The 25,823-nt window shown below is 50.1% G+C and overlaps 10 protein-coding genes across 10 annotated transcripts; 3 read left to right on the top strand and 7 right to left on the bottom strand.

The window, feature by feature from the left end:
- Positions 1-47: 47 nt before the first annotated feature.
- N7477_006410 (SIR2 family NAD-dependent protein deacylase) lies at positions 48-1,067 on the bottom strand (the record flags this gene model as incomplete). Its single annotated transcript, XM_056968073.1, has 1 exon — positions 48-1,067. One exon carries the CDS (start codon positions 1,065-1,067, stop codon positions 48-50), a length of 1,020 nt encoding a protein of 339 aa, XP_056820869.1.
- A 260-nt stretch (positions 1,068-1,327) lies between these two features.
- N7477_006409 (uncharacterized protein) lies at positions 1,328-3,451 on the bottom strand (the record flags this gene model as incomplete). Its single annotated transcript, XM_056968072.1, has 2 exons — positions 1,328-2,366; positions 2,418-3,451. 2 exons carry the CDS (start codon positions 3,449-3,451, stop codon positions 1,328-1,330), a joined length of 2,073 nt encoding a protein of 690 aa, XP_056820868.1.
- A 349-nt stretch (positions 3,452-3,800) lies between these two features.
- N7477_006408 (putative MFS monocarboxylate transporter) lies at positions 3,801-5,232 on the top strand (the record flags this gene model as incomplete). The annotated part of the gene is made up of 5 exons (XM_056968071.1): positions 3,801-3,832; positions 3,883-4,611; positions 4,670-4,874; positions 4,931-5,028; positions 5,079-5,232. 5 exons carry the CDS (start codon positions 3,801-3,803, stop codon positions 5,230-5,232), a joined length of 1,218 nt encoding a protein of 405 aa, XP_056820867.1.
- Positions 5,233-5,675: 443 nt separating this feature from the next.
- Positions 5,676-9,446, bottom strand: N7477_006407 (serine peptidase; the record flags this gene model as incomplete). Its single annotated transcript, XM_056968070.1, has 8 exons — positions 5,676-5,881; positions 5,952-6,218; positions 6,279-6,753; positions 6,798-7,363; positions 7,761-8,366; positions 8,410-8,936; positions 8,983-9,197; positions 9,246-9,446. 8 exons carry the CDS (start codon positions 9,444-9,446, stop codon positions 5,676-5,678), a joined length of 3,063 nt encoding a protein of 1,020 aa, XP_056820866.1.
- Positions 9,447-9,696: 250 nt separating this feature from the next.
- Positions 9,697-9,923, bottom strand: N7477_006406 (uncharacterized protein; the record flags this gene model as incomplete). The annotated part of the gene is given in 2 exon segments (XM_056968069.1): positions 9,697-9,818; positions 9,833-9,923. 2 exon segments carry the CDS (start codon positions 9,921-9,923, stop codon positions 9,697-9,699), a joined length of 213 nt encoding a protein of 70 aa, XP_056820865.1.
- A 1,156-nt stretch (positions 9,924-11,079) lies between these two features.
- Positions 11,080-13,293, top strand: rglA (putative rhamnogalacturonase B; the record flags this gene model as incomplete). The annotated part of the gene is made up of 9 exons (XM_056968068.1): positions 11,080-11,086; positions 11,131-11,586; positions 11,635-11,756; positions 11,782-11,875; positions 11,938-12,002; positions 12,158-12,575; positions 12,636-12,727; positions 12,748-13,114; positions 13,253-13,293. 9 exons carry the CDS (start codon positions 11,080-11,082, stop codon positions 13,291-13,293), a joined length of 1,662 nt encoding a protein of 553 aa, XP_056820864.1.
- Positions 13,294-13,427: 134 nt separating this feature from the next.
- Positions 13,428-15,063, bottom strand: N7477_006404 (uncharacterized protein; the record flags this gene model as incomplete). Its single annotated transcript, XM_056968067.1, has 2 exons — positions 13,428-14,704; positions 14,754-15,063. The coding sequence occupies 2 exons, from the start codon at positions 15,061-15,063 to the stop codon at positions 13,428-13,430; spliced, it is 1,587 nt and encodes a 528-aa protein (XP_056820863.1).
- Positions 15,064-16,180: 1,117 nt separating this feature from the next.
- N7477_006403 (uncharacterized protein) lies at positions 16,181-16,910 on the bottom strand (the record flags this gene model as incomplete). The annotated part of the gene is made up of 2 exons (XM_056968066.1): positions 16,181-16,525; positions 16,584-16,910. 2 exons carry the CDS (start codon positions 16,908-16,910, stop codon positions 16,181-16,183), a joined length of 672 nt encoding a protein of 223 aa, XP_056820862.1.
- Positions 16,911-20,493: 3,583 nt separating this feature from the next.
- N7477_006402 (cell surface protein) lies at positions 20,494-21,662 on the top strand (the record flags this gene model as incomplete). Its single annotated transcript, XM_056968065.1, has 3 exons — positions 20,494-20,800; positions 20,871-21,023; positions 21,103-21,662. 3 exons carry the CDS (start codon positions 20,494-20,496, stop codon positions 21,660-21,662), a joined length of 1,020 nt encoding a protein of 339 aa, XP_056820861.1.
- Positions 21,663-22,025: 363 nt separating this feature from the next.
- N7477_006401 (glycine decarboxylase subunit P) lies at positions 22,026-25,270 on the bottom strand (the record flags this gene model as incomplete). Its single annotated transcript, XM_056968064.1, has 3 exons — positions 22,026-22,081; positions 22,145-24,827; positions 24,854-25,270. 3 exons carry the CDS (start codon positions 25,268-25,270, stop codon positions 22,026-22,028), a joined length of 3,156 nt encoding a protein of 1,051 aa, XP_056820860.1.
- Positions 25,271-25,823: the final 553 nt, after the last annotated feature.

The raw sequence follows: 25,823 nt of genomic DNA, 5'->3' as shown, positions 1-25,823 counted from the left end.
TTGAAGGATGATTGAACATTTGTGTTCATCGTCAAGTCATTCTAGTATCATGGTTGTGCAGGCGGTTGCGCCATCATTTGAGCAAACTTGCTAGTAAGATGATTTTCCAGCATGCGCTTATGCCCATTAGAAATCTTCATCTTATCATTCATTGTGCTCGCAATTTTGGAAATGCACTCATCTAGAGTCGGACCACCTTCAAGATCCTTAAAATCGACTTTGGCATCCACTGCGTTCTTCCACAAAGTTTCCAGCTCATCTCTCCATCCCAAGGCATCCGCAAGCTCGCGTACTCCATTGTCACAGGTCCCCAGAATACACAGATCATGGGTCCTATTTCCCAGATCTCCGGCCTTCTCCATGTTGATAAGAATCCTTGGAACGCCCTCTTTCACCAGGCGGGGTAATTGTGAGCAAGGCGCAACCTTCAAACTAGTCCCTATGACAAGCATGAGGTCCGCCTCCGCGACCATCTTCTGCCTATCTTCGAACTCGGCGGGAAGAGACTGCCCGAAGAATACTACATCGGGCTTCACTGCGCCTCCGCACTCTGCCTTGAGACAATAAGGCACCTCACCAGTTTTGATGGCTTCATTCATCAGATCATCTGGATATTCCGCATGACACTTGTGACAATGCTGGCTTTTCCAATTGCCATGTGTCCAGAGCACCTTGTCTACCGGAACCCCCGCATCTTCTTCAAGGCCATCGATATTCTGGGTGAACAGGTAATGCAAAATGTTCTTTTTCGCCAGCAGCGCCAAGAAAGCGTGGGAGATGGTTGGCTTAAGATTTGCGGGATGGCGCGCTCGGGCAATTGCATAGAACGGTTCAGGCGTATGTGCGAAGTAGCTGATAGAGAATATAGCTTCCGGATATGGAAGATGCAGTGGTGCAAGTTTATCGTAGAGACCTGTTCCTGGGGTGCGGAAGTCGGGAATCCCGGCTGAGGTACTGATTCCAGCGCCAGCCAGGACGACAACCCGGGTGATTTGGCCGTTCTTGATGCGGTCTGCGAGGGCTTGAATCCCAGAGTTAGAAGGCTGAACCGGTGAGTTGGAAATCATCTTGCCCATGGGAAAGTCTCTGGATGTGGCAAGCGAGTGGGTGATACCAAGCTGACGCGAAGCATGAACATGAGAAAAAGACGAAGCAAAACATCATGTGATGTGTTGCTTACTTCTGCAGAGCCTCATTGATCGGCAGCCTTGGACCTGTCAGACTTTCTCGCCGCGAATTGGCTGCCTCCGTTCCCCACCAAGTTAGTAGAAGATGGGCATAAACACAACGAAGACCTGAACGGGTTCAGGTGAAAGCTGTCTATTACTCAGGTGGTGCAAGTTGCATTGGTCAATTCATTCAGCAAGTCCATCCAGTCAGGGGTTCCCAGTCCTACATCACCGCTGCTATCTAGAATCTCGGACCATAGATCCTCTAGCGGGACGTGCTCGAAGCCAGATGCCGAGAAATCTATCCTGGGAGCCTCAGATCCCGCACCTTTGGACAGCTGGCGATCCGTTTGAAGAACCTGCTCGAAAGATGGATTGTGGAGACCAGTGATCACGGGCTCAGACTGCCCGTCATGCGGTCTCCTTTCCTTTTTCCAATGTTTCCGCAAGATCCCCATCATGGCATCAATTCCCTCTCTCGCAACCGAAGACGACTGCTGCGCTCGACTAAGCATGCGACAAGCGGCGAGAACTTCATCCTTCCGCTTGTCGGCAAGTATATCATCCCAATTGAAGCAGACGTCAAGAAGCAAGATGACTGCAGCCATAAAAACATGATGCATCACCGCCCAGAATAAGGAGCTGTTTGGCGCAAACACCGGTTCCTCCTCGTCCATGATTCGTTTAATCTCAAGCACCTTGCGAGCTGATTGAAGGGACACGACGTGCGAATACGAGTATCGAGGGTCTTTGGCCCCGCGAAGAAAGTATTGTCGATGTAAGCGACAAAAACGAGAGTGATATCCTTGATGAATGAAGGCGCGTTGCCAGGCAATTGTAGGTCTGTCGCGATAGAGGGCGGCGAATTTGCGTTGAGATGATTGATCGAATCTGAAGAAGGCTGGGATTTCGGCATATGCGTCGTGGAGTTTACGGTCTAAAGAAAGGATCATATCGTATGGTATTTGAACTCCTTGTAGATGGTTGGGTGCAGTACTGTCCACGATCTCGCGGCATATTTCAGCTAATCGCAGTCTCTGGAGTGTATAGGACATGCAGGTTGGTTTTGAGAGTGGCAATTCCGTTTCGCTCGTTTCGATGTCTTCATCTTCGAGGTTCCATGGTCTGCGTACGTTCATTTGCTGGGGACTAATCGTGTAGGTCCACTCCTGTGGTCCGCTAAGGAATCCTAGTAGCCTGTGCAGATGTTGATAACAGAAGATGAAAATGTTGATTCGGGTGACTCACCAGTCATACGAAGCTAGGTCCCACCAGAGTCTTCTCTTAAGCTCAGCTGAAGTTCTATCACCCCCATTTGGAAGCTTCTTTGATAGCGGGGAGTCGACCGTGTGAAGCCCGAGACTCTTAGCCTGACTGACCAGAGACCCATGCAAAAACAGTGAGCCGACAGCCGGATGGAGCGTCGCAATCGACAAATGGTGCCCGATGATCATCGTCGCTTGTAGTCCTTCAATACTGGGACAAGAAAGATAATCGCTCTGGATCAAAGCCGCGCCTGCCAAGAACGCTGCCTCAAAACTGGAAGCCTCTGCGAGCCTGGCTGGATCAGTCGACAAAAGCTGGTGAAACGAGGCTGTCGCAATTATGGCGAAAAGAAGAGCAAAGTGCTGCAGGTTGATTTCTTCTTCAGAAGATCTGTTGTATATGGCTTCGATATCCCGTTTCGTGCGACTGGGGATGATGATGTGGTATTGGTAGTCGAGATGATTGAGGTAGAAATGGAACAAAGCCAGTGCCTCGGCTCTCGACGGTAAGAAAATTGATAGTTGAATACTTGCAGGAGACTCAGATGACGCTCTCTTGCCCTTACCAAACAGAAAGCACAACGGTTCGGAGCTTGGGTTTCCCTGCGACACGGCTATTCGCGAGGAGTGTGATAGCTCGTCTCTTTGCAGGGCGGAAACAGCACTAGGAACACGATGCCCCATGACAATAGTTTCTAACCAGTCTGCAGTCTCCAGAGCATCATCTCGATTAATATTCCGGGCCTCGGCGTGGGAAGTCCGCTGTTGTCGCGGCACGTCCTGGTTATTCGACGAAGGTCGCTTTTCCGTTTGGCTCCCCTGATTGACCAAGTGCCTTAGTGGTAAAGGGCCCGGACTTTCGAAGACACAGGACAGTCTGCGCGTGGTACAGCTGCCGCATGGAAAATTACGATCGCACTTGAGCTTTTTCTTTCGACAAGACTCGCAGGATACAGGGTTCTGGCGGGGTTGCTTTGTGAGACTTGGACTGGAATCCGCTGTCGACCTGCGTTTCATGATTGCGACTACCTGAGGAAGAGACTTCTCTCCCTTGCCGATGTCAACATTGATGCTTGGATAGAGCAATGGTGGACCCAAGTTCAGAGCTTCACTGATGGGCCGCCGGAAAGTCCGCGGAGAGTCCGGACGTAACGCGCTCCGATTGGCTTATCAGCTTGCAGACACTTTATAGCTCGGAGACTCCGCAAAGAAGGCTTCTTTGCTCGCCAGGGCTCCCTTTCTATATAGAGGGAGAGCTTCCCGGTCACAATACCATGTTTTTATCTAGTTTGTAAGGTTTATCTGCCATTGACACCTTTCATGGGTATAGCTCCCGTTCTCACCACGAATCCATGACCGCAACAAGATGTCCACTAAAACCGATCCCCATGTCAATGTGTAAGACCTTCCAAAAAAATTACACATGAAGAACTCCCTAACTTCTACAGTCCAAAATCCCGTTCCTGGCTCGTCATTTCCGGCGCAAGCACCTCGCTCTTCTGCACAGTCGGCTTCCTAAACTCATTTGGCGTCTTCGAAGAATACTATGCCTCCGCACAACTCTCCATGAACAGCCAATCCACAATCGCTTGGCTGGGCGCCACCGCGATATTCTTCCTATTTTCGATATCCGTCATATCAGGCATCATCCTCGACGTATTCGGCCCACGACTAATGTGCTGGGCGGGTGCAATCGGCACCGTTTTTTCCATCATGATGACTTCGCTCTGCCAGAAATTCTATCAGTTTCTCCTTGCGCAGGGCGTATTACTAGGTATTTCCATGGCGCTTGTTACGTGGCCTATGTTGGCGCTTGTTGGGAAGTGGATTAATGCGGAGAATCGCGGTGCTGCGCTGGGGATTGTCCTTGCGGGTTCTTCGCTAGGTGGCGTGGTCTGGCCAATTGTGATTGACAAGTTGTTGAAGGCGGGTGGGATTGGATTTCCGTGGACGATGCGGATCGTTGGGTTTATCATGATTCCATGTTTTGGTTTTGCATGTCTTGTTGCAAAGGAACCACCGACTGTCGCTTCCCAAGTTGAGCGGAAGGCGGAAGATGATTTGGTCATTGCGACTGAAGCCGAGAAGGTCGATCGCAAGGCGGAGGCCATATTACTCTACAAGAAACCGGCTTTGCAATTGCTTTCGTTGGCTATGTTTATTACATACTTCGGGATGTTCCTCGCCTTTCTTCTACACGACATCATATGCAGTGTCGAAGGGTTTCTCGTCCAGCTTTGCCTTTTACACCGTTTCCATCGTCAATGGGGCTTCATTTTTCGGTCGGGTCGTCCCTGGATTTATGGCTGATCGGTATGGCAAGTTCAATTGTGTGATCGTGTCCACCTTGCTGGCCGGTCTGATTGCACTGTGCTGGACGAAGGTGGACTCGGTAGCTGGCTTGGGAGTATGGTCGGCTGCTTACGGCTTTGCTTCTGGGGTACGTTGTTCTTGTCCATAAAGGAGAATAACTCTAGTCTTGCTGACAACGAAAAGGGGATCATCTCACTCCAGCAAGCATGTGCAGCCCAGGTTGCCACGCCCTCCACGATGGGTCTTGCTCTCGGGACTGTGTCGGCTTCCGTTTCACTATCGTGAGATCACCATCTTCTGCTTTCTGGATCAGTGCTAAGTTTCTTCTTAGGGCCATGGCAAATGTTCCAATCAGTGGTGCACTGGCCGAGAAATACGGCTATCTTTCTCTTTCGCTTTTCTCAGGCGTTTCGCTTATTCTCGGCGGTATACTGCTTATAGCTGCTCGGCTCGTCCAAGATAGACGTCTCCTTGCAATCGTCTAGACCCTATCATGAATGACCAGACTCATTACATTTGAGCAACTAGACTACTTGAAAGGTTGACCATACTTAGAAGAGGACGAAGAAGAGACTTGAGATTTGTTGGAGCCTACTTAGCCTACTTCTACTATAGCATTAATTCATCACTCTTACACATATCTCCACATTCAATCATCTTCTCTGACAAAATTGAAGCTTTCTATTTGACCCCAGGTTGTACACGTATGTACCTCTACCCAGTAATGTAGGGTTCACTCCAAATTGTTTCGATCACCGGTGCTATTCACACATGCGCACAGAAGGATAACTCTATATTTGTGCAAGTCATAGTACTCCTTAAATCTCCGATTTTCTTTTAATCTTGAACCCGGAAAGTCCCAAACATCCAGAACGCAATGAGTTCGAGCGATATCCAACACCCAGATCAGATTCCATATTTACACGCATCACACAAACCAGTGAACACGTTCATCATAAATCAAAGCACTTCCGCCGAATATAACTTGACCGGAACCCCCCGAATCATGCATCATAGTCAAATTAGACAGCTTGACCGGCTCCGACCTCGGATGCGGGTCCGCTTTCTCAAGTGTATCGAAATGCTGCAGCAACCTTACAACAGTATAACTTGCCTCTGTAAGCGCATATTGTTCTGCAGAAACCTTAACATTAGTATTTCAACCGGTTTTCTTTTCTTTTTCGTCTTATTCGGGAAAACTCACGACCGAGACAGATCCGCGGACCCCCATTAAAAGGCAAATACTCCCATCCATGCTTCGCATTCTCCTCCCAGCGCTCGGGACGGAATACTCGCGCATCGGGGCCCCATAGATCGGTACGGCGGTGCATTGCAAAGATATTATATGCGACAATTTGGCCTTTGCGGACGTATACCGGGGAGCGGTTATCTGGACCGCCTCCGACGGGAAGGGAGGTATTTTTTGTGGCGACGCGGAAATTTACTGGGACTGGTGGTTGGAGGCGTAGGACTGTCTTAAATTAGGTTTTTTTTTCTTTTCTTTGAAGAGGGATTGGAAGGTGAGACGAACCTTCGTTTAGGACGTAGCGGAGGTATTGAATGTCTTTTAGCTTTGTCTGTGTTATTTTGATAGAAATTTTGCTATCCCCGAATGCTTCGACTATCTCACGTCGAAGACGACTGAACACGGCTGGGTGTCGGGCGAGGTAGAAGAATGTTGAGCTCAGGAGGCTGGCTGTGGTATCACGGCCGGCGAGAAGGATGTTGAGCATATTATCGCGGAGCATTTTCGGATCATCGGTGTCTGCTGCTAAGGCTTGGAGGAAGATATAGCGATCATCTTTGTTTTTATCTGGGTTTCGTTTTGATTCGAGCGCGATCTTGACATGATGATCGACGACTTCGTGGACTTGGTGGTTGGCTTCGCGGAATTTCTTGGGGTTCACGAGCCAGTAGAGACCTTGTGCACGCGCCCGGGCGGCGAGGTAGTCTTGTGCGGTCGTGAAAGCGTCGGCGAATCCTTGGGCACTACGGACGGCGGATTTCTCGAGGACGCCGGTTGTTTCGGAAGGGGGAGCATGCAGCCGACGGATTCACCGAAGAGGAAATGCGTGGCCGAGTCCAGGGTGAGAAGGAAGAAAAGGCGCTGGATATCGAAGCTGGTTCGGTCTTTTGGGATCAATGCGATCAGGTGGTTGATGTGATCGTCCAGCATGCTGAGGTCCGCGACCTGATCTCGATTGAATTGCGGTCGCAACAATCCTCGCGCATGCGACCAGCGCGCACCGTCTAAGGTGAAAATGCCATCTCCGAGTAGTGGATAGAATTGCTCATGTCGCGTACCCAGACAGAAATCCTGGAATTGGGTGGCCAGAATAGCCTTGACATTCTCCGGCTCGATGGTAGTCAACAACTTCCTATTCAGGAATTCCTGCTGGAAGGTATTCCCATTAATGGCGAATTGATCACACAGATAATCGATCCACCGCTTCTCTTTGACCGCTCTTGTCAGGCGATAGAACGCCGGAATGCCGAAGAAGGCCGAAGCACCGCGTGGTGGTGCCTCGCAGTGCAGGGATCTGGCCTGTGTATAGTGGTGATACAACTGCACCAAGTGACGCAGAACAAGGAAGGCAACTAGGCCAGTTATGATCACTGTTGGGCTTAGCATTTCGGGGATTGAGGATCTAGTGTAACTTGAAAGTAGAGAATTAAGTATGAAGACATTGGACAAGAGATAAATAATAATAGTTGAAATTGGATAGATGGCATGGAAAAGTAATGATGAAATAGCTGGAACCCATGCGCTACGATTTGACAAGAAACGTGCAGAAACCTCAAACTTCCTCGGTTGATCCCCACGTGAGAACCGGAAGCCCGAGATGACCTTCGCAAGCTGCTATGAATCGGGTCTAGTCACTTTACGGATCACACCCGTGTCGATCCCTTCCCCGGACCCCGACATGTCCACTGCGCCCATCTGTTTACGTCTTCTGGAAACAAGGCAGCCATTCCTTGAGCGCTTGCTTGAAGTATCCACGTGAGATCTTACCCGGAGCGAACCCGGATCGCATGTCGAAGCAGTGTTCGGCGTTCTGCATAATGTATCCAAAGACCGAATCCTTACCCGTCGCCACGTTGCATTTGGGAGTCTCCGTGGTGAAGGCTACATCCTTCGGGGCGAAGCTTTCCGTGGCGAGGACGGAGAGGGTCCGCCAGGGGTCGAATTGGCCGCCGCTCCAGTAGATGTTGGACGGGCGCATAGTCCAGCCGCCGGTCTCTTGGTTCATTCTGTCGACCTCGGGTGAGGCGGGGATGATGCCCCGCTTGACGGCTTCGGGGAACTGTCGGGTACAGAGGTCTTGGTTGTACTCAAGGGTCTGGTAACTGGAAAGAAGCGAGTGAGAGCCGAAGTTGTTGCTCTGGTAGTATCCCCATTCGGTGCAAACTTGCCACAGCCAGCTGATGTCGGTGACGTCGGTGTACTTGGGATTCAGTGTGCAGGACAAGGGCTGGGAATCGTCGAGTCCGCCGCAGTTGGTTTTGTAGTTCAGGTTGGCCATTTCTTTCCAGGCCGACCATGATGCGAGCCGCTTGCCAACGTACTCGTTACCCAGGTATGGCGCAAAGCCAAGGGGCCCGGCGGTTTCGAGAGTCACTGGATCCGTTTCCAGATGATGACAGAAATCCCCCCAGACTACCAGTGCCACCACCGAGACCCTCGGCCTGGAAAAAGCCATAAACTCCGGCAAGGGCTGCGGTGAAGTCTCCATTGTTGTTCACCTCAGCGCCTTCGCCGAAGACAAGCTTCTTGATGGCCGCCGCGCTGGAATCGTTCTTGGACAGCTCACCATCAATGTACTCGAGTGCCGCTTTGATATCCTTAGTACAGTTCGAGTACCCGTTCGAGACCATGCCATCATAGACCTGTTCGAAATAGATGCTCATGTCGAGCTTGGCCTCGACCGGTGCCGAGGATGACCAAGCGGCAAAGATGGTCTTGGGATACTGATCTCGGGTAAAAGCAGATCGCATACCGGAGTAAGACCCTCCGGCCATGATCCAAGGTGTAGAAGAAGGTGTCAGATCCTCATCGGCGTGGCCCTCGACTGTGAAATTCTGTGCAAAGTATGGGATATCGGCGAGAGCCTGCTTATTTGAGAGGTAAATCATATGCTCAGGAGGCGTATCAACACTGACAGGGTAAGGAAGAGAGTCTCCGTAGTATCTACCAAATATTAGCACAGTATGGGAAATGCTTCAGCTGAACAAACCGATGCTCCCAAACAATCCCCATGGCACCGAACTCTGACAACAACTCGGAGAGGAATGAGTTCGAGTTGCCCAGAAGCGAATGAGCAGATGACTCGGCATCAGACTCACCGACATCATAAATGACGACAGGCCCTCCCTTTTGATAATATTCATCATTAACCCAGTAGCGGTTACTGTAGGTACCGACCGAGGTATCATTGTGATCAATTGGAATCTGCGGAGGTTAGAACGAACCCGCAGAGCAAAAAGACACACACCATACCGAAACGTTTTGAGATTTTAAGACAAGATCCGAGCTCTCCATTGCAAGTTCATGCACCGACTTCCGCTGACGCAGTAGATCACCCGAGTTAATCCCCAGACTCGACGCCAGTGTCAGATCCCGCGCAAGCGAAGTCAATCCCATAGCGTCAGCCGAGCCCGACATCGCAGCTACCGCCGCAGCAACTTCAAGGAACCTCATTTTGTCAATATATCGCACAAACAAAAATCTACATCACCCGATGCAAGATCAGACTTGTAAACAGAAAGACATGACGATCCGCCGTGGGTGTATATGCAAATTAATAATCTTATCACCAGTTCAGAACAATATGAAAAAAAGGATTGTTTGCATCGAAGGCAGACGCATAAACAGACGCAGTTGTCCATGTGCATTCTCGATCTGACTGGACCAACGGGGCCCCGGTGGGCACACCCGAGACCGATGGTGATCATTTGCGTGCGGATTGAATGCAACCTGCCATCTTGGCATCACGTTTCAGGGACGATAGGAACAGTGTTAGAACAAGACTGCGGGGCGGATTCTTATCACCTTCCACATCGGTGCTGGACCCTGCATTTGCATACTGGAGTATGAGGGTAGTGCATGCGACGCATAGAGTTTTTTCGTCGGAGGGCCGTCGGTGCGGGTGTAGGTGTGGGTCACAGTCACGGTCATTTTGAGGTACAAATATGAAAGATACCGAGCTTAGACTTGCAACCTAAAGCGAGTGCTGGGGGGTTAGAGTGAGATAGGTTGTGTTTGTCGATAGTGGCCGAATTGACGAATTGGGAAGGCAGCCTAAAAAAAGGTACCACGCGAAAGAGTCTTGCCGGGTGGCGGAGGACCCGAAACCGGGGTCTTGATGGCTCGGTGATCGTCCCGGAGCCAAGATAAATCGGAACCTGAGGAAAGAGGCCACTCAGGATGTGAGAGCATGATATGACGTGAACAATGGTTTAGGCTTAGCATTGTTGTGGACAAGAATCGTGAACAAAGAAAGAAAAGAATCATGACTTTACTGGCCATTAGTGTTCGCTAATTGGCATATTCAGAAAGATAATGTGTTTGAATTGTCATCCCTTGTTTGGTCTGAAGAATGTGGTACTGGATGCGGCGAGCAACAGTCCCTGGAATGCCTAACGATCAGGAATGTGACAGACCACCAATCATAGACTTTCTGAGACTAGATAAATAGACCTTAGGAACTCGATCTTTATTTGAAAGCAAATTTAGAATTTACGCCGCTAGGCTCGGCTCTTGAACACTTCACGCAGAACGGTCTTTGTACTCAACCATCCAGCGATTACACGCAAAGCGCCCTCATGTACCCCGCGGGTCCAATTCTTGGCAGCAGAGTGGTAGGAACCATCGGTCTTCACTAGAAGATAAGCTGACGCCGAGTCCTGCTCCTGTTCACCGATAAAGTGAAACCAACACCACAGTAATCCTGCGGGTTTCAAGCTGCTCCGTAGCCAGGAGGTAATATTATACAAGTTCAGATGATTGCCCGTTGGATTCTATTCCACCCGGCGTATTTCAACCGCCATTATTCCACCGGGATTGTAGGGACTCTTAGCAAGCCGCCTACGCCAAGACATGTACGGACGTGAATACTTAATGAGTCCTCAGCTGCCGAATAAAGCCGGGCCACTAGACATAAAAATGTTCTCTTCGGTAAAGGTTCCATGAAAGCCGTGTCCAAAGGGCTCAACCCCGTATCCGAAACATTCAAACATTCTGTCACATTGGTGGAACCGAAGATTAAGGCAGAAGGATCTTCGCACATCACGCGGGAATATAGGAAATTGGGGGGAAATCTCCACCTTTCAGAATGCAGGGTTAGCTCAAGACTTGGGACGCCAGCTATCGCTATAATAATCAGGCAGCCTATGCAAGCTTCAGGGAAGACGATTCCCAGCCAAATGCCTTAAGTTGTTCTCCTTCAGTCTGCTCATCACATCACTAGCTCTGTGGGGTCAAGTTGCTAATGCGGCTTTTGGTCTCACTACCACCACTGACTCCTATGTGGTTGATGCTGGTTCATCGAACCCGTTGAAATTCACCGTCAATCATAATAATTGTGACATCAGTTCGATCAACTGTTATGGCTCAGAGCTGCAGTATCAGTCGACTGGATCACATATTGGATCCGGTCTTGGCACTGCGACGGTTTCTGCGACAACAACTAGTGAGCAAAGTCTGAACCATGCGAGAGACAGGAGAATGATTAAGATAGGTGATTACATCAAGATAACTTGTAAGACTGATACGTTGATTCATTACTATGTTGTGTACCTTGGGGATCCGATTATCTATATGGCAACTTATACATCTGCCGGTTCGTATTTGATGGGCACCGACCAGGATGAGTACTGACCTCCTTCAGAACCTTCGATCGGAGAACTGCGATACATTGCCCGGCTGAACGCGGACCTCCTCCCCAATGAGGAGCCATTCGGCGATGTCTCTAAACTTGACGGCGGTACTGCTATCGAGGGATCTGATGTTGTAAGTGGCTACCAAAACGATGAAGACGTCGCACGCTTACGGTGGCGAGTTCCTTGTCGATGGAGAAACACGGAGCAAGTTCTACTCCAGCGATCGATTCATCGATGACCACAGACACTGTATGTATCAATACCCACGGTTGCATTTTTGTAGGTTGACAACTTCCAGGCGTATCTGGTAGTGCCCATTCGCGTCTGCATGATTATTAACCAGTACGAAACAGGCGGCTGGCGGACCATTCCATCGGTGAGTCTGAATTACCTATTTTTCGAAGAGCCTCAACTTACCTGGCAGCATGAAGCGACATTAATACGAACAACGTCGGCTCATATACCGGTCTCTACTGGTACATGGTATGGACTCACCCCTCAAAAACATCCTCAAGTGTATTAACTTGATAGAACTCGGGCCACGTCCAAACCGAATCCTACCGTCAGGGTCTGCACGGCCCATACTTGATGTACTTTAGCCGCAGTGGTACCCCCAGCACCGACATCGATACCTCATTCTTTGCGGACCTGAACATTGAGGGATACGTCGCCACTTCTGGGAGGGGATACGTTAAGGGTACTGCGTCGGGAGCGGACGATTCCTTAGACTGGGTGGTCCACTGGTACAATGACGCCGCGCAATACTGGACATATACCTCTTCAAGTGGAAGCTTCACCTCGCCGGCGATGAAGCCTGGCACTTATACTATGGTCTATTACCAAGGCGAATATGTCGTGGCTACATCATCTGTGAAAATCACGGCTGGGTCAACAACGTCAAAGAATATCTCTGGATCTATGAATACCGGAACAACCATCTTCAAAATTGGTGATTGGGATGGACAGTAAATTCTCCTTGTACTGTTTCTATCATCCATGCTAATATAAGAAAGACCAGCCGGCTTCCGTAACGCTGCGAACCAACTCCGCATGCATCCCTCGGACAACCGAATGTCCTCATGGAGCCCGGGCACATACAAAGTCGGCGCTTCCTCCGAAAGCGACTTTCCTATGGCAATTTCAAATCCGTTAACTCGCCGCTGACAATTAGCTTCACGACGACTTCCTCACAAACCGGCGCTGCGACATTGAGAATCGGAACGACTCTTTCCTTTGCAGGTGGTCGTCCTCAAGCTACTGTCAACAGTTACAAGGGGTCTATCCCCTCCGCTCCCACCGATCTGAGTTCGCGAGGTGTTACCCGAGGTGCATACCGCGGTCTTGGCGAGATTTACGATGTATCGATCCCGGTGAGAACTATTGTCGCGGGAACCAATACGGTAATGGGCTACTTACCACGGATTTTGGATCAGTGCATCAATGGATTTAGATCACCGTCTCTGTCGTCTCCGGTAGCTCGGGGGATACGTATCTCAGTCCCAATCTTGTGAGTCTTGTCTATTACCCACCCGCTCATTCTCTCCATACAATCAGGCTAATTGTGATTGGAACACTCAGATTTTTAATTGCGTTGAGCTTTTTCAGTGAGATCATCACCTTACCCAGGAATTCATGTGGCTACCAGCAGGCCATTATTTGACAAATAGTAAATTGAATTATCTATCATATCACGGATAACCGCGGGCTTAACATCCCGATCCACAAACCGCGAGATATACGCAAGTAAAAGACAAAAAAATGAATGCATACAATCATAAAGAAGTCTACTGGTACACAAAATCTAAGCCCTCTGGTGAACTAACCGCCCACCGACCCAAACAGCCTTGGTGTTGCGATCATCACCACTCCATACCCACTTCTGCATCTTCTCCTCCCAGGTTTCAGCTCCGAAGAGATCGACATTCCCTACCGGACCGGGCCTCACAAGGCTTCTATTGCCATCGGACACCACATCGAGTGGGCATTCACACGAATCACCGACACCTCCCAGCTCGATAAGCTGCGCGTCCCAGATCATGCCTTCATCGAACCCACCGATCTCATCCACCATGTCGACGACTGCAGCACCACCACGTGTAGCGAGATACAGACTCTCAGCGACAGAAAGCTTCTCACGACCCTCTGTCTTATCAAATCCGTTAACCGGTTTGCATTCCGCATGGGCAGTAGTATGACCCAAGAGCCGAGAAGATAGACAAGCCTGGCGTGCAGCTTCAAGGATACTAGGACTATACCCACCGCTAACATCGGTCCCGAGACCGACAGTGATACCCTCGTCGAGCATGGCGCGAATCGGGGCAATTCCGGAGCCAAGAGCAGCGTTTGAGGCAGGACAATGAGAGACCTTGGCGTCGCGCTTGCGAACCAGGGCACGCTCGTCGGCTGTTAGGTGAACTGCGTGAGCGAGGATAGTGCGCGGCGTGAGGAGATTGTATGTATCGTAGACAGAGGCATAGCTCGGGCATTCGGGGAAGAGGTCCTTGACGAGGGCAACTTCGTTTGTGTTTTCTGAGATATGCGTTTGGATGTGCAGCGGTGGGTTATACTCTGCGACTAATTTGCCCAGACCTTCTAGAGCGGGACGAGTGCAGGTTGGCACGAAACGGGGTGTGACGATAGGCTTGACGAGAGTTCCCTTTGGGTCCAAAGTGTGGATGTACTCTATTGTTGATCTTGTTGCGCTGATGGAGTCGTCGGCAGATTGGTCGCGATAGTAATCAGGGCAGAAGTCTGGGTTATCCATGCAGGTTCTACCAATGAAAGCGCGTTGGCCGCGTGAGTGGCAGAGCGCAGCAAGGGCATTTGTCGCTGGGACATGGACTGTCGCGAAGTAGGAGGCGCACGTAGTGCCGTGAGAAAGAGTTCGAGCAACCACTTGATCGTAGATGCGCAGTGCTGAAGGCGGTGCGTCTTTAGGGTTCTTGTCTTGGTTTTTGGGATCGGATTTAGATCCGAATCCTAATTCCACGGGGAAGGTGTATGTTTCTAGCCAGTCTAGAAGAGTGGAAGAGCCAAACAGTCCGACATTGGGAAACTGTGGCGCATGAATATGGGTATCTGGAGATGTTCAGTTAGTGTTGGTGAACGCAGGGGCTGAAGATCGTACCTATGAATCCAGGGAAGAAGAACTCATTCCTCTCTTCACTGGTAGTGACAATCTTGACATTTACAGTGGAATCGTTGGCGTCGTTGCCATTGGTAGCCGTATCCACGTCCACCCAGCCATGGCGTCTCATTAACTCCTGAAATTTTGCATCGTCCTGAGCCTGCCAGTCAATTCCTTTGATCCGCCCGTCGGCAGAGGAGACCCATAGGGCACCCTGGTTGCGAACAAGTTCCGGCTTTCGGCTTGAGTCCCCGCGAGGCAGCTGGATGAACGTGCCCCGATAGATGGTGTATTCATATGAGTCGACCATAATGCGTCTAGTAAGTGTAGATCTAAGCAAAATTCAAGAACGCAACAGTTCTAAAAGCACGAAAAGAGCCGCGCCGACCTGGGTCCAGGGGAGAAAGTCACTCTATGTCGACAGCAGCAAGGCAGATTGATATATGAACAGCTCTCTTGAAAGACTCCTCACCAGAAAGGGCAGGCGCAACACGGAGAGATTATCAAGGTTGTTCCTGCTTGTTTAGTGAGCGTAGTATCGCAAAGTGGTCAGTGACCTTGCGGCGTGGCAGGTCTTAAAATCAACTGGACCAGAAGTTCGCGGGCGCCAAAGTCGGCGATCGGCTGTCTCCGCTGTAATACTTGTAATTTACACTAATACGTGGGGTCTCAGGATATCTCACCAGCTCTTTGTGCGGGCGGGTGCGGGCTTTCTGTATGGTATTGTAAGAGGGGCAACGATAAGCATTCCAATCAAACGGAGATAACGTTGACACGTGGAGATTCAAAGAAGATTATAACTAGTAGAGGTCAGGGCGAAAACAGAAAGCCCTCAATGTGGATGAAAGCAATAGCGCCTGCTCGCAATTGTTTCTTGTATAGGCTTAATTAAGGAGCGGTCTCTTGAGCTGCCTTGTGTATTTGACCTGTGGTGCGTTGTTTATTCGACGATGACTGTTCATTATGGATTCTATTATTCTTCCACCAACCGGTCGTAGATTCCTTCTTGCCATCTGAGCCGGGAAAGTCGTGACATGTATTCTGGAACGGCGACCTCTTTAGCCATGATCTAGCTGCCTCTGGGCTCTTACTTTGTTTATTCTTTCAATATGGTTCTGGTTGTAGTCGCCATCATTTGACGGCCTTGATGAGAGCAGCTTGCCCTAACGATTGAATCTTTTTCTTGTTCATTCGAGAACACGGTTACTGGAACTTTACTCAATCTTCCTGTTCCATCAAAAACTCATGAATAGACAATTTTGACGTCATGTATGGTCGGCCCAGCCACACTGCCAGGAAGACTTCCAGATACAACGGACCGTTCAGTATGAAGAGGTGCGACAGAACCATGCTTTCAATTTTAATTTATAACTAGAAATAACAAGTACCAGAGACTGATAGCGCTTCCAGACCTTTCGAAGCCAATCTTACTTTGTAGAAGGATTGGGCATTCCTGAGGTGTGAGGCCACTTGCGGAAGAGATCGGCAATATGGTCAAATGGTGCCGCCAAAAGGCCTGCAGCCGTCTCGTACGGTGGCTTGTCTGGAGCACTGGGATGAGAGCGAGAGGGAACAAACATCTTGGTTCTCCCAAAAGATGTCGAGTACTTCTCACTCTCCTCTTGTGACAAAGCTTCTTCCAGTTTGGGCAAGTCATCCGCTTCTTCTTCCTTGATATGCTGCGACAGATCATCCATAAGAGCCTTGAGGGTAGGAATGAATTCAGGATCCGACGCCTTCATATTCTGAAACTTTTTCAATTGTTCTTTGACCTGTCATCATGTCAATGAGATGATTGTGATTGCCTACGGGGTATAATTTAGGACGTACTGATTGGTGCTCTTGGCGATCCTTGTTGGCAATGTCGACACCGCCAGACACGTACTTCTCAAAGGCTGGGTAGACAACAAGTTCCTCTCCAATCGAGTGTCGTGCCAGTTCCCAGGTAAACATGTTCTGCCATCTTGTCTTCTCAGTCTCTTCTGTCGCGTTGAGAATCTGATCGTAATATGATTCTATCTCGCGGTGATCATTCTTGATGGTTTCGCTGATTCTGGAGGCCATGGTAATGGACGATATCGTAAATGTGCGGCGTGCAATGGGTAGTTTGAGACGGTTGATACTGGTTGTTCTGAGGTCACGTAGAATAAAGGCCATAATGGTAGATCAAGAGACTCGCCTAGACATGACCCTGAGAGAGAGGCCTACTTTATAATCTACGAATCTTGCACTGCCTTGAAATGGTTCAGCTTGCGAAACGACTACTTCATGATGTCTGTGCCACGACCTTGGACATGATGCCAGAGTCCAAGACCTGAAGGCGAAGTGTGCCATGTAACGGAGTCGCTCCAACCAATTGAATCTAGAGGATATTGCTGAGCGTCATTGTGACGGGTCGTAATGCGGGGATAATCATCAGATTCACCTCGAAAACACTTGAGTTGGTTGAATTTAAACTTGAATTTGGTGCCCATTGCCAACCACCGTGACTGAACCCCTGGTGTGCAAGTCGATGTGCTGGATGGGACCCTGGAATCTAATCCCACCAACGAGAGTCAAGTTGATTCAAATTGAGCAAGCGCCAGGCGAGCCAAGGCCTCGTTCATTGAACAGTGACTATGATCATGAGTACATTGGTTTACTACTTGATTACGCAAGGCTGACATAACAGCCCCTTAGAACGGATTTTAATTGGTGGGATCTGTTTCGGTACAGTAATCAAGCGGTCTAAAGTTGTTAAACTTGCTTGAACCTTCCAGCTGAGCTTTTTAAGTTGACTAGGTCTTGTTCAATGCCTGAACTCAGTCATGATCTGCACTTTGATTATTATGATGATAATACAGCTATCATATTTCAACTATTTGCGTTGTTGCTTTCCTTTAATTAACTGCTTTCACTTTTAATCCGCTTCTCAACGTTAAAATGAGAGTTAGATAGCGTATTACTCATCAGAGCGGAGCACGGCGAGATGAGACGAGACGCATGGCATCGATCTCGCCATGCGAAGGTCCTATAGTATGCGTTACTTCCCACGTTTCCCATTCGCTGTGTCATGTGACCGTTTATCAAAGTTCGATAACGACATGTGGAGCGAAAAGTTATCTGGCGCCTCCGAAGCGGTGATATTGCCGGCGTGTAGATACAAGTGGAGCACACGAAGGCGAAGAGCAAGCTTCATCTGATGATCTTCCTGGGATCTTAACAAATGTACCGGCTGCGATACGAAGATGCAGCTTCCAGAGAGTACGGAGAAATCCAGCAACGATTTCCTACGTGCGTCATGGTCAGGCCCGTCTCGACAAGACGAATTACTTTTCTTCAAAAGCGGCTTCACCAACACACACTTGACATTTATTGATTAGACCCACCGCCAAGACCAGGGCGCGGATCTCTCGTTGTAAGAGCCGCGTTAGTTCCCTTGAGGGGCAAGCGAACACCACACGCGAGCGAGTGGAAAACTTCAGTATGCAACAGGGAATTTCGCGGTCACGCTATCCCGCCTTCAAAGAGAAGCCCAGCCAGGACACGTCGACGTCCGCGCTGAAAAGGAAAGATCTAGAGCTCTTCTTGTCATCTCTGGAGTGGATCTGGATCGAGAGACGCTGCTCAACCGGATAGAATGGCAATTAGTGTGGAGGGAATTTCAAGAGACGGAGCTGCCATCCGGTGGCAGTCTCATATTGGGACAGAAATTGCAAAAAGCAAAGTCCTCACTACTCCATGGTTTCTGGAGACGATCCTGACACGGTTGAATACAACGAGTTTTTTTCGGGACTGGAGGACGCTAATCAGCAAGTTGCTGTCAATTCAAAAAGCTCTTTCTCTCACTCCGATCATGGAATTCAAAGGGGGAATGGAAAAAAAGGGTGATCAATCCGCTTTGGAAGCAGACGTTTCCTTCTTTCTTTCCCACTAGGGTAAAACACTACGAGTTCAACTTTTTCGACTTGGCCATGACAACGCCTCAGTCATAGTTCCACTTGTACGAAAGAATGAAAGCTGGCGCAAGATGCTAGTCCCACAACCTTCAATCTCTGGTATTCGGCTTTTCCATATTTGCCACGGAACATATGATGATTACGCCGGAATCTCTAGTATCTCGGTTAGTGTTCAACCCACACCAGAGTCTGACTTCGAAGTCTTTGGTGGCTGATATGTGGTATTCAGGCGGCTAAAACATGCAAGAATCTGGACACGATGGTTTTCGGATGGAAAAATCTTCTAGGTTATGCTCTTCGGCCGCCAGATTCCATTCTTATTATGCACCAAAGTAAAGGTGTATTGGTCTACCGAAGGAACAATCTTATATAACGAGAGCTCCCGGAATATTAAATACGTGTTCCATCAAATTAGGAGCAAGTTTTTGGCTTGTTTCTTTGTACGCGCCACGTGATGCAATGTTCTGTGGACTACGATCACCTGAGTGCGACAGAGCTTTTGAGGGACATCCTGGCTGCATAAAATGAACACGGTTTTGACGTTGATCGCAAGAGAAAAGATATTGAAGAGTCAAAGAGCGAAGTCAGTTGGCCTGAGGACGGACGGACGGCAGCGGACAGGTCCAAATATTTATACGGGGTCGACAATGGCTGCGAACTCTTCTCAGAGTACTTTAACCTATATTGCGGCTCACAAAGTGTATTGATATTTTGATTGGATTTTTGAGACCTATTTTTCTAACGAGGTATGTCAAGCTTATTCGAGCTTGGAGCAGATGCTCCGATTTTTCCCTTTTTGCAACGGAAAATTGAAGAAAGTGGAGAAAGAGTAATCATGGCGAAGACTACTGCCCACACAATGTCTACACATAAGCCTCTAAACTGATTGAGCGAGGCTGGCATCGCTTCACCGTCGAGTGGATCAAAATTTCAGAAGTATTACGGTACCCCACTCAATACTATCTGGGCAAGGAGTCTGCAGGAAGCTGATTCAAGCAGAACTCCTTTGCAGATTGCGATCAAACCAATCGCGTGAATATCTACGCGAGCGGGCTTTACTCGCCCAGCTACATTTTCATTAACCACTGCGTTATACCTCACTTATTTTACCGCTAGGTATCGCGAGATTCCTCCCAGATATCATCATCCCGCAGTCTTTGAATCAAGGACCGGACTCAAGGGTCGAAACAATCTCCAACCCTTAATATGGTTAAATTCTTTGAAAAATAGAACTAACTATGTTTTCATCATCTGAGTAGTCATGTCACCTGTTCTCGGGTTATCTTTCTCAAAACCTGAACGTGAACTATCGATCTGAGTGAACCACGGAATCCACCCGAGCAACTGTGGTCATGACCCCACGATCTCCAGTTTCTCAAAAGTATAATCAATTTCCCCGCCCATCGTTTTTCTTTCATATACTACTTTAGTCTTTGAATATCTGGGACATGACGATGAGTGCCATTCGTTTGCAGCCGGCCACCCCATCTGGATGTCTAAGCCTACTTGACACGTCATGACGATGAAGAGAGACAAGATTCATAGGCTCTCATCCATTGGGACTATTGTCTGTATTCAGGTGACGCCTCGGGCTATGGTGTCACTAGGTCATCGTAAGGAACGAGTATGTCATCATATCTGAGGGTGAACTGTGGCTGAGAAGCATTTAAGCACACAGATAGCCTTAGCAGTAAACTCTAGAACACATTCCACCACAACAATTCATAATCAGTTCAAGTCCAATACTCTACCAGATCTCAAATTTCAAACTCAGCTTTTATCTGCAAATTGATATATTCACCATGTCCAATTTCATGCACAAAGTCAAAGACGCCATGACCGATCGCGACGAGAGAGACCCCCGGAACACCTACAGCTCCAACCCCACGAACCAAAGCCAAACCTCAAAGCCTTATAACTCTTCCAGCATGGAGACTCGAACCTCACGTCCATCCAACACCAACACCATGGGCAATACTGGCTCTGGCTTCGGCGGTGATTCATACGGATCAAACACTATGCGTGGTAGCGGTTCAGGAGATGTCAACGCCGGACCGCACGATTCCAAGTTTGCGAACAAAATGGATCCGCGCGTCGATAGTGACCGGGGTACGTTGAACTTGTTCCTAAATTCGGAATTATGTAAAAAAAAATCTTTATCTGACCAGAAAAAAACCAGATAACCGAGGCAACTACGACGACTCCGGTTTCGGTGGTGATTCTTATGGATCGAACACCATGCGCGGCAGTGGTGGTTCAGGCAATATCAACGCCGGTCCCCACGAATCGAAGACCGCCAACAAGCTAGACCCGCGCGTAGATAGTGACCAAGGTATACATCTCTCTTTCCCTCATAAACAGTTACAACAATGGGTTTTATTCGAACTACCATGGCTAATTATCGTGTCTAGATAACCGGGGTAATCCGAACAAACCCACGAATCCATTCCAATCCCAGCCCAGTCAGGGATACCAGGGCTCCCAGAGCTCCCAGGGCGCACCCTCCTTCAACTCCGCGAGTAACATGAGCAACACGGGCACAGGCATGGGACAGCCGCCCCTCGCCGCGGACAATCATGTATCAAGTGAAGAGAACTATTCTAGTTCCACACAGGAGCACAAGTCTCGCTCACAGACTTCGCATGCTGCTCCTTGTCAGGATCCTCAAATAGGTAGTCAGATGGGCAGTCAGATGGGTAGCCAGATGGGAGGGCCGATGGGTAGCCAGATGGGAGGGCCGATGGGTAGCCAGATGGGAGGTCCGATGGGTAGCCAGATGGGAGGTTCGATGGGTGGCCAGATGGGACAGCAGTTTGGTGGTAATGCTGCGGGTGGAAGTAGCTATAACCAAGGCGATACTATGGGTAGACAGCTTGGAGGTCAGGGTAACGTAAATAAGCTTGGGACTGGAATGAATGAGCAGCAGCAGCAGCAGCAGGGCCAGGGGATGGGCAATCAGCGCGGGTATTAGGCGCTGGTTGGTGTCGGTTTTGCTTAGGGGATCTGAACGTTGTTCCTGTTTCGTGCATTTCGTGAAATTGGAGTCAGGACGTGATATTATGCTATGGAAAAAAAAAAATGAATATACTTGATGCATTTTGCCAGGCAGAGGTCGATGTATTGCTGCACTTTACGAGTAGGAGAAGAAAGCAACATAAGGTTTTGGTTTTTTTTTTCTTTAAGTTCATGTTGAAATTGTCTAAAATGAAATCATGATCATCAGAGCACCAGCACCAGCCAGATGGCATAAATAAGCAAAATGTTGAATGTATACACAAAGAAGATAAAGATCAGACCATAATGTTAAAGGGTCTGTAAAGCATGGGTATCATATCTAGTCCGAGTCCTCGACAGGGCCGCACGTGCAGAACAGGTTTTGGTCACCGAAAGCTGTTACAGAATTAGCAAGACTTCAAAAAGATAAATTAGGCGTTTCGGGGGAGGAATGCTTACCATCATCAACACGAGTCACAGTGGGCCAGAACTTCTTCTCCAAAAGGTAAGACAGCGGGTAAGCGGCCTCCTCGCGAGTGTAGGGGCGGTTCCACTCCGCGCCAAGCAGATCACGTTGAGTGTGAGGGGAGTTCTTGAGAACGTTACCCTCACGTGGCTGCTTGCCAGCTTCAACATCGGCGATCTCCTTACGGATGGAAATGAGCGCATCACAGAAGCGGTCCAGCTCAGCCTTATTTTCGGACTCGGTGGGCTCGATCATGAGGGTGTTGGCAACGGGCCACGACATGGTAGGTGCGTGGAAACCATAGTCCTGGAGACGCTTGGCGATGTCGATAGCCTCGATTCCGCATGTTTCCTTGAAGCCGCGGACGTCGAGGATGAACTCGTGTGCGCAGCGGCCGTGTTCATTCGTGTACAAGATCGGGTAGTGGGACTTGAGGCGGGAGAGGATGTAGTTTGCGTTGAGCAAGGTAATTTTGGTTGCGTGGGTGAGGCCGCGTTCGCCCATCATGTTGATGTAGTTGAAGGTGATGGGGAGGATGGAGGCGGAGCCCCAGGGGGCAGCGGAGATGGGTGGGGAGGAGTTGTCGCCGCGCTTGGCTTGGAGGTGCTCACTTGTGGGGTGCGAGGGGAGGAAGGGACGCAGGTGCTCTGCGACACCAATGGGACCAACGCCGGGACCACCACCGCCGTGGGGAATGCAGAAGGTCTTGTGCAAGTTCAGGTGGCAGACATCGGCGCCGATCTCACCAGGAGAGCAGAGTCCGATCTGGGCATTCATGTTGGCGCCGTCCATATACACTTGACCGCCGTGCTCGTGAACAAGACGGATAGCCTCCTTGGCACCGGGCTCGAAGACACCGAAGGTGCTGGGATAGGTGATCATGAAAGCGGCGAGGTCGTCCTTGTGCTTCTCACACTTGGCCTTGAGATCAGCAAGATCGAGGTTACCGGTCTTCATGTCGCACTTGACGGTGACGACGCTCATACCGGCCATGGCGGCACTGGCGGGATTGGTACCGTGGGCGGACACGGGAATCAAGCAGACGTTGCGCTTGGAACCACCCTGAGCCTCCTGGTATTTCTTGATGACACGCAGACCAGCGAACTCACCCTGAGCACCAGAGTTGGGCTGAACGGTGACCTCGGCCATACCGGTGATATCAGCAAGCTGCTGCTCCAGGTCATCGATCATCTGGATGTAGCCCTTGGACTCCTTCGCGGGCATGAAGGGATGGATCTGGGAGAACTCAGGCCATGACACAGGGATCATTTCTGTGGTAGCGTTCAGCTTCATAGTGCAAGATCCAAGAGGGATCATCGAGTGAGCCAGAGACAAGTCCTTGGACTCGAGGTGATGAATGTAACGCAGCATTTCAGTCTCAGAGTGGTGAGTGTTGAAAACGGGGTGGGTCATGAAAGACGAGGTACGCTCAAGGCTGGCGGGAATCGAGGTGATACCGAGAGTGCCGTCAACCTCGACGGAGGCAACGTTCTTATGGGCAGCAAAGACATCCAAGATGCCCTTGACCTCGTCACGGCCAACAGTCTCATCGAGAGAAAGGCCGACCTTGTTGCCAGGGAGACGGCGAAGGTAAATGGAAGCATCGCGGGCCTTGGCAACGACCTCGTCGGCCTCAGAAGCACTGCCGAGCTCAATAGCAAGGGTGTCGAAAACAGCACCGCCCTCGGTATTGGAACGGATAGGGACGTTGTAGCCCAGTGAAGCCAGCTTCTCACGGAGGAGGGAGGTCATGGACATGATGCGCTGAGCAATAGACTTCAGGCCGACGGGACCGTGGTAGATAGCGTACATAGCCGTCATGTTGGCAAGTAGAGCCTGAGCAGTACAAATGTTGGAAGTAGCCTTCTCACGACGAATGTGCTGCTCACGGGTCTGAAGAGCCAGACGCAGAGCACGGTTGCCAAGGCGATCCTTGGAGACACCCACGACACGACCGGGCACCTTACGCTTGTACTTGTCGGCACAAGCGAAGAAAGCGGCGTGGGGACCACCGAAGCCCATGGGGACACCCAATCGCTGGGCACTACCGAAAGCAATATCAGCACCGAACTCACCAGGAGCCTTGAGAACGGTCAGAGCGAGGAGATCGGTAGCGACGCTGAAAGTACCACCCTGGCCGTGGATGGAATCACTGAGCGACTGGAAGTCGAAGACACCACCCTCGGTGTCGGGATACCGGGCAAGAACACCGATCAAGTGGTCACCCTGGTCCTTGACGACCTTGAAGTCGTCAGCCAAAATATCACCAATAACCAAGTTGATTCCAAATCCTTCGGCACGCGACTGCATCACGGCAATGGTCTGGGGGTGGCAGAGGTGGGACACAACAAAGGACTTGTTGGCCTTCTTCTGCTTGGAGAGGGGCATAGTGGCGAAGGACATGGTCATTGCCTCGGCGGCGGCGGTAGCCTCATCCAGCACGGAAGCATTGGCGAAGGGCAGACCGGTCAGATCGGCTGTCAGGGTCTGGAAGTTCAGCAAAGACTCCAGACGACCCTGGGAGATCTCGGGCTGGTAGGGAGTGTAGCTGGTGTACCAGGCGGGGTTCTCAAAAACATTGCGCAAGATAACGGGTGGAACAATGGTCGGGTAGTAGCCGGTACCAATGTAGGTCTTGCCTGAGACATCAATCTGCTTGCGATAGGTGTCCAGGAGCTTCAACATGTCGGTCTCGCCCAGACCGCCTTGCACGGGGAGCGGTACAAGTTGATGTCGGCAGTAGGCTCAGTAACCTTCATATCCTTCTTGGACAGGATGTCCTCGGGAAGAACCTGCTTGACGAATTCGTCCAGAGAAGCCGCTGGGGGATCCAGCACGGCCAACATCTCGGAGGCGGCATCGGGAGAGGGGCCAATGTGGCGACGAGGGAATGTATCGAGGGGTTGGAAGATATCTTGGGGATGAGGATCGCCATGGGCGTTGACGGAGCTAGTATAGACGCCACGGCGAGTCGCCGGAGGAGTCGAAGTAGTCAAGAAGCGTCGCGAGGCATTCAAGGGCGAAAGCGAAGCCGTCCGGGCGACTGAGGGAGTGGCACGCACACGCGAGCGCAGGGCAAGCTGGCGGCCGCCGCGCAGGGCAAACCAAGAGGCCGCCATTGATGAAGCTAGTGACGTAGAGGAGGGAATTGAACACCTCAACACACACAACGTGACTAGCAACGAGAGAGTGGGATGAAGAAAAGAATAAGTTCTACCAGAGAAAATCAATAAATAATTAACAGGCATTGCATAATCGTTTTTCCACAGTTCAAAGAGGGAAGTCCGAGGGGCGGGCAACGGGAAACTTGCGCGGTCCTGGATAAGAGCTTATCGTGCCAATAGGACTGCTTTACCGGGGATTCATGGCCCACCGCCACAGCCAAAAGCGCGATCGGACGACTTTCCCCGTGTTTTCCGTCGGGAAACTTATCAAGGGTCCCGCTGCGGAGGTCTCCTAGGCCTTCTGTGGCCCGAGGGACTTCGGAGCCTTCAAACTACAATCTACCTGGGATATTCAAACCCCCATCCTACGAAGGCAATCCCACTCAATTTGTAATGTCAAAGATGGATTGAAATATTGCAATTCATACGGCCTCCCAGGTTACTTCATAACCATGGTCATTGCCATGTACCAATCTGTTTGCTATCGCTATACCCGTGCTCCGCTATA

The sequence above is a fragment of the Penicillium maclennaniae genome, assembly GCF_028827695.1.
Source record: "Penicillium maclennaniae strain IBT 15551 chromosome Unknown utg000006l:1.0-2513246.0:1.0-2515036.0, whole genome shotgun sequence".
NCBI classification, from domain to species: Eukaryota; Fungi; Ascomycota; class Eurotiomycetes; order Eurotiales; family Aspergillaceae; genus Penicillium; species Penicillium maclennaniae.
The sequence above is the reverse complement of the archived record's forward strand: the minus strand, read 5'-3'. Positions and strand labels throughout refer to the sequence as shown.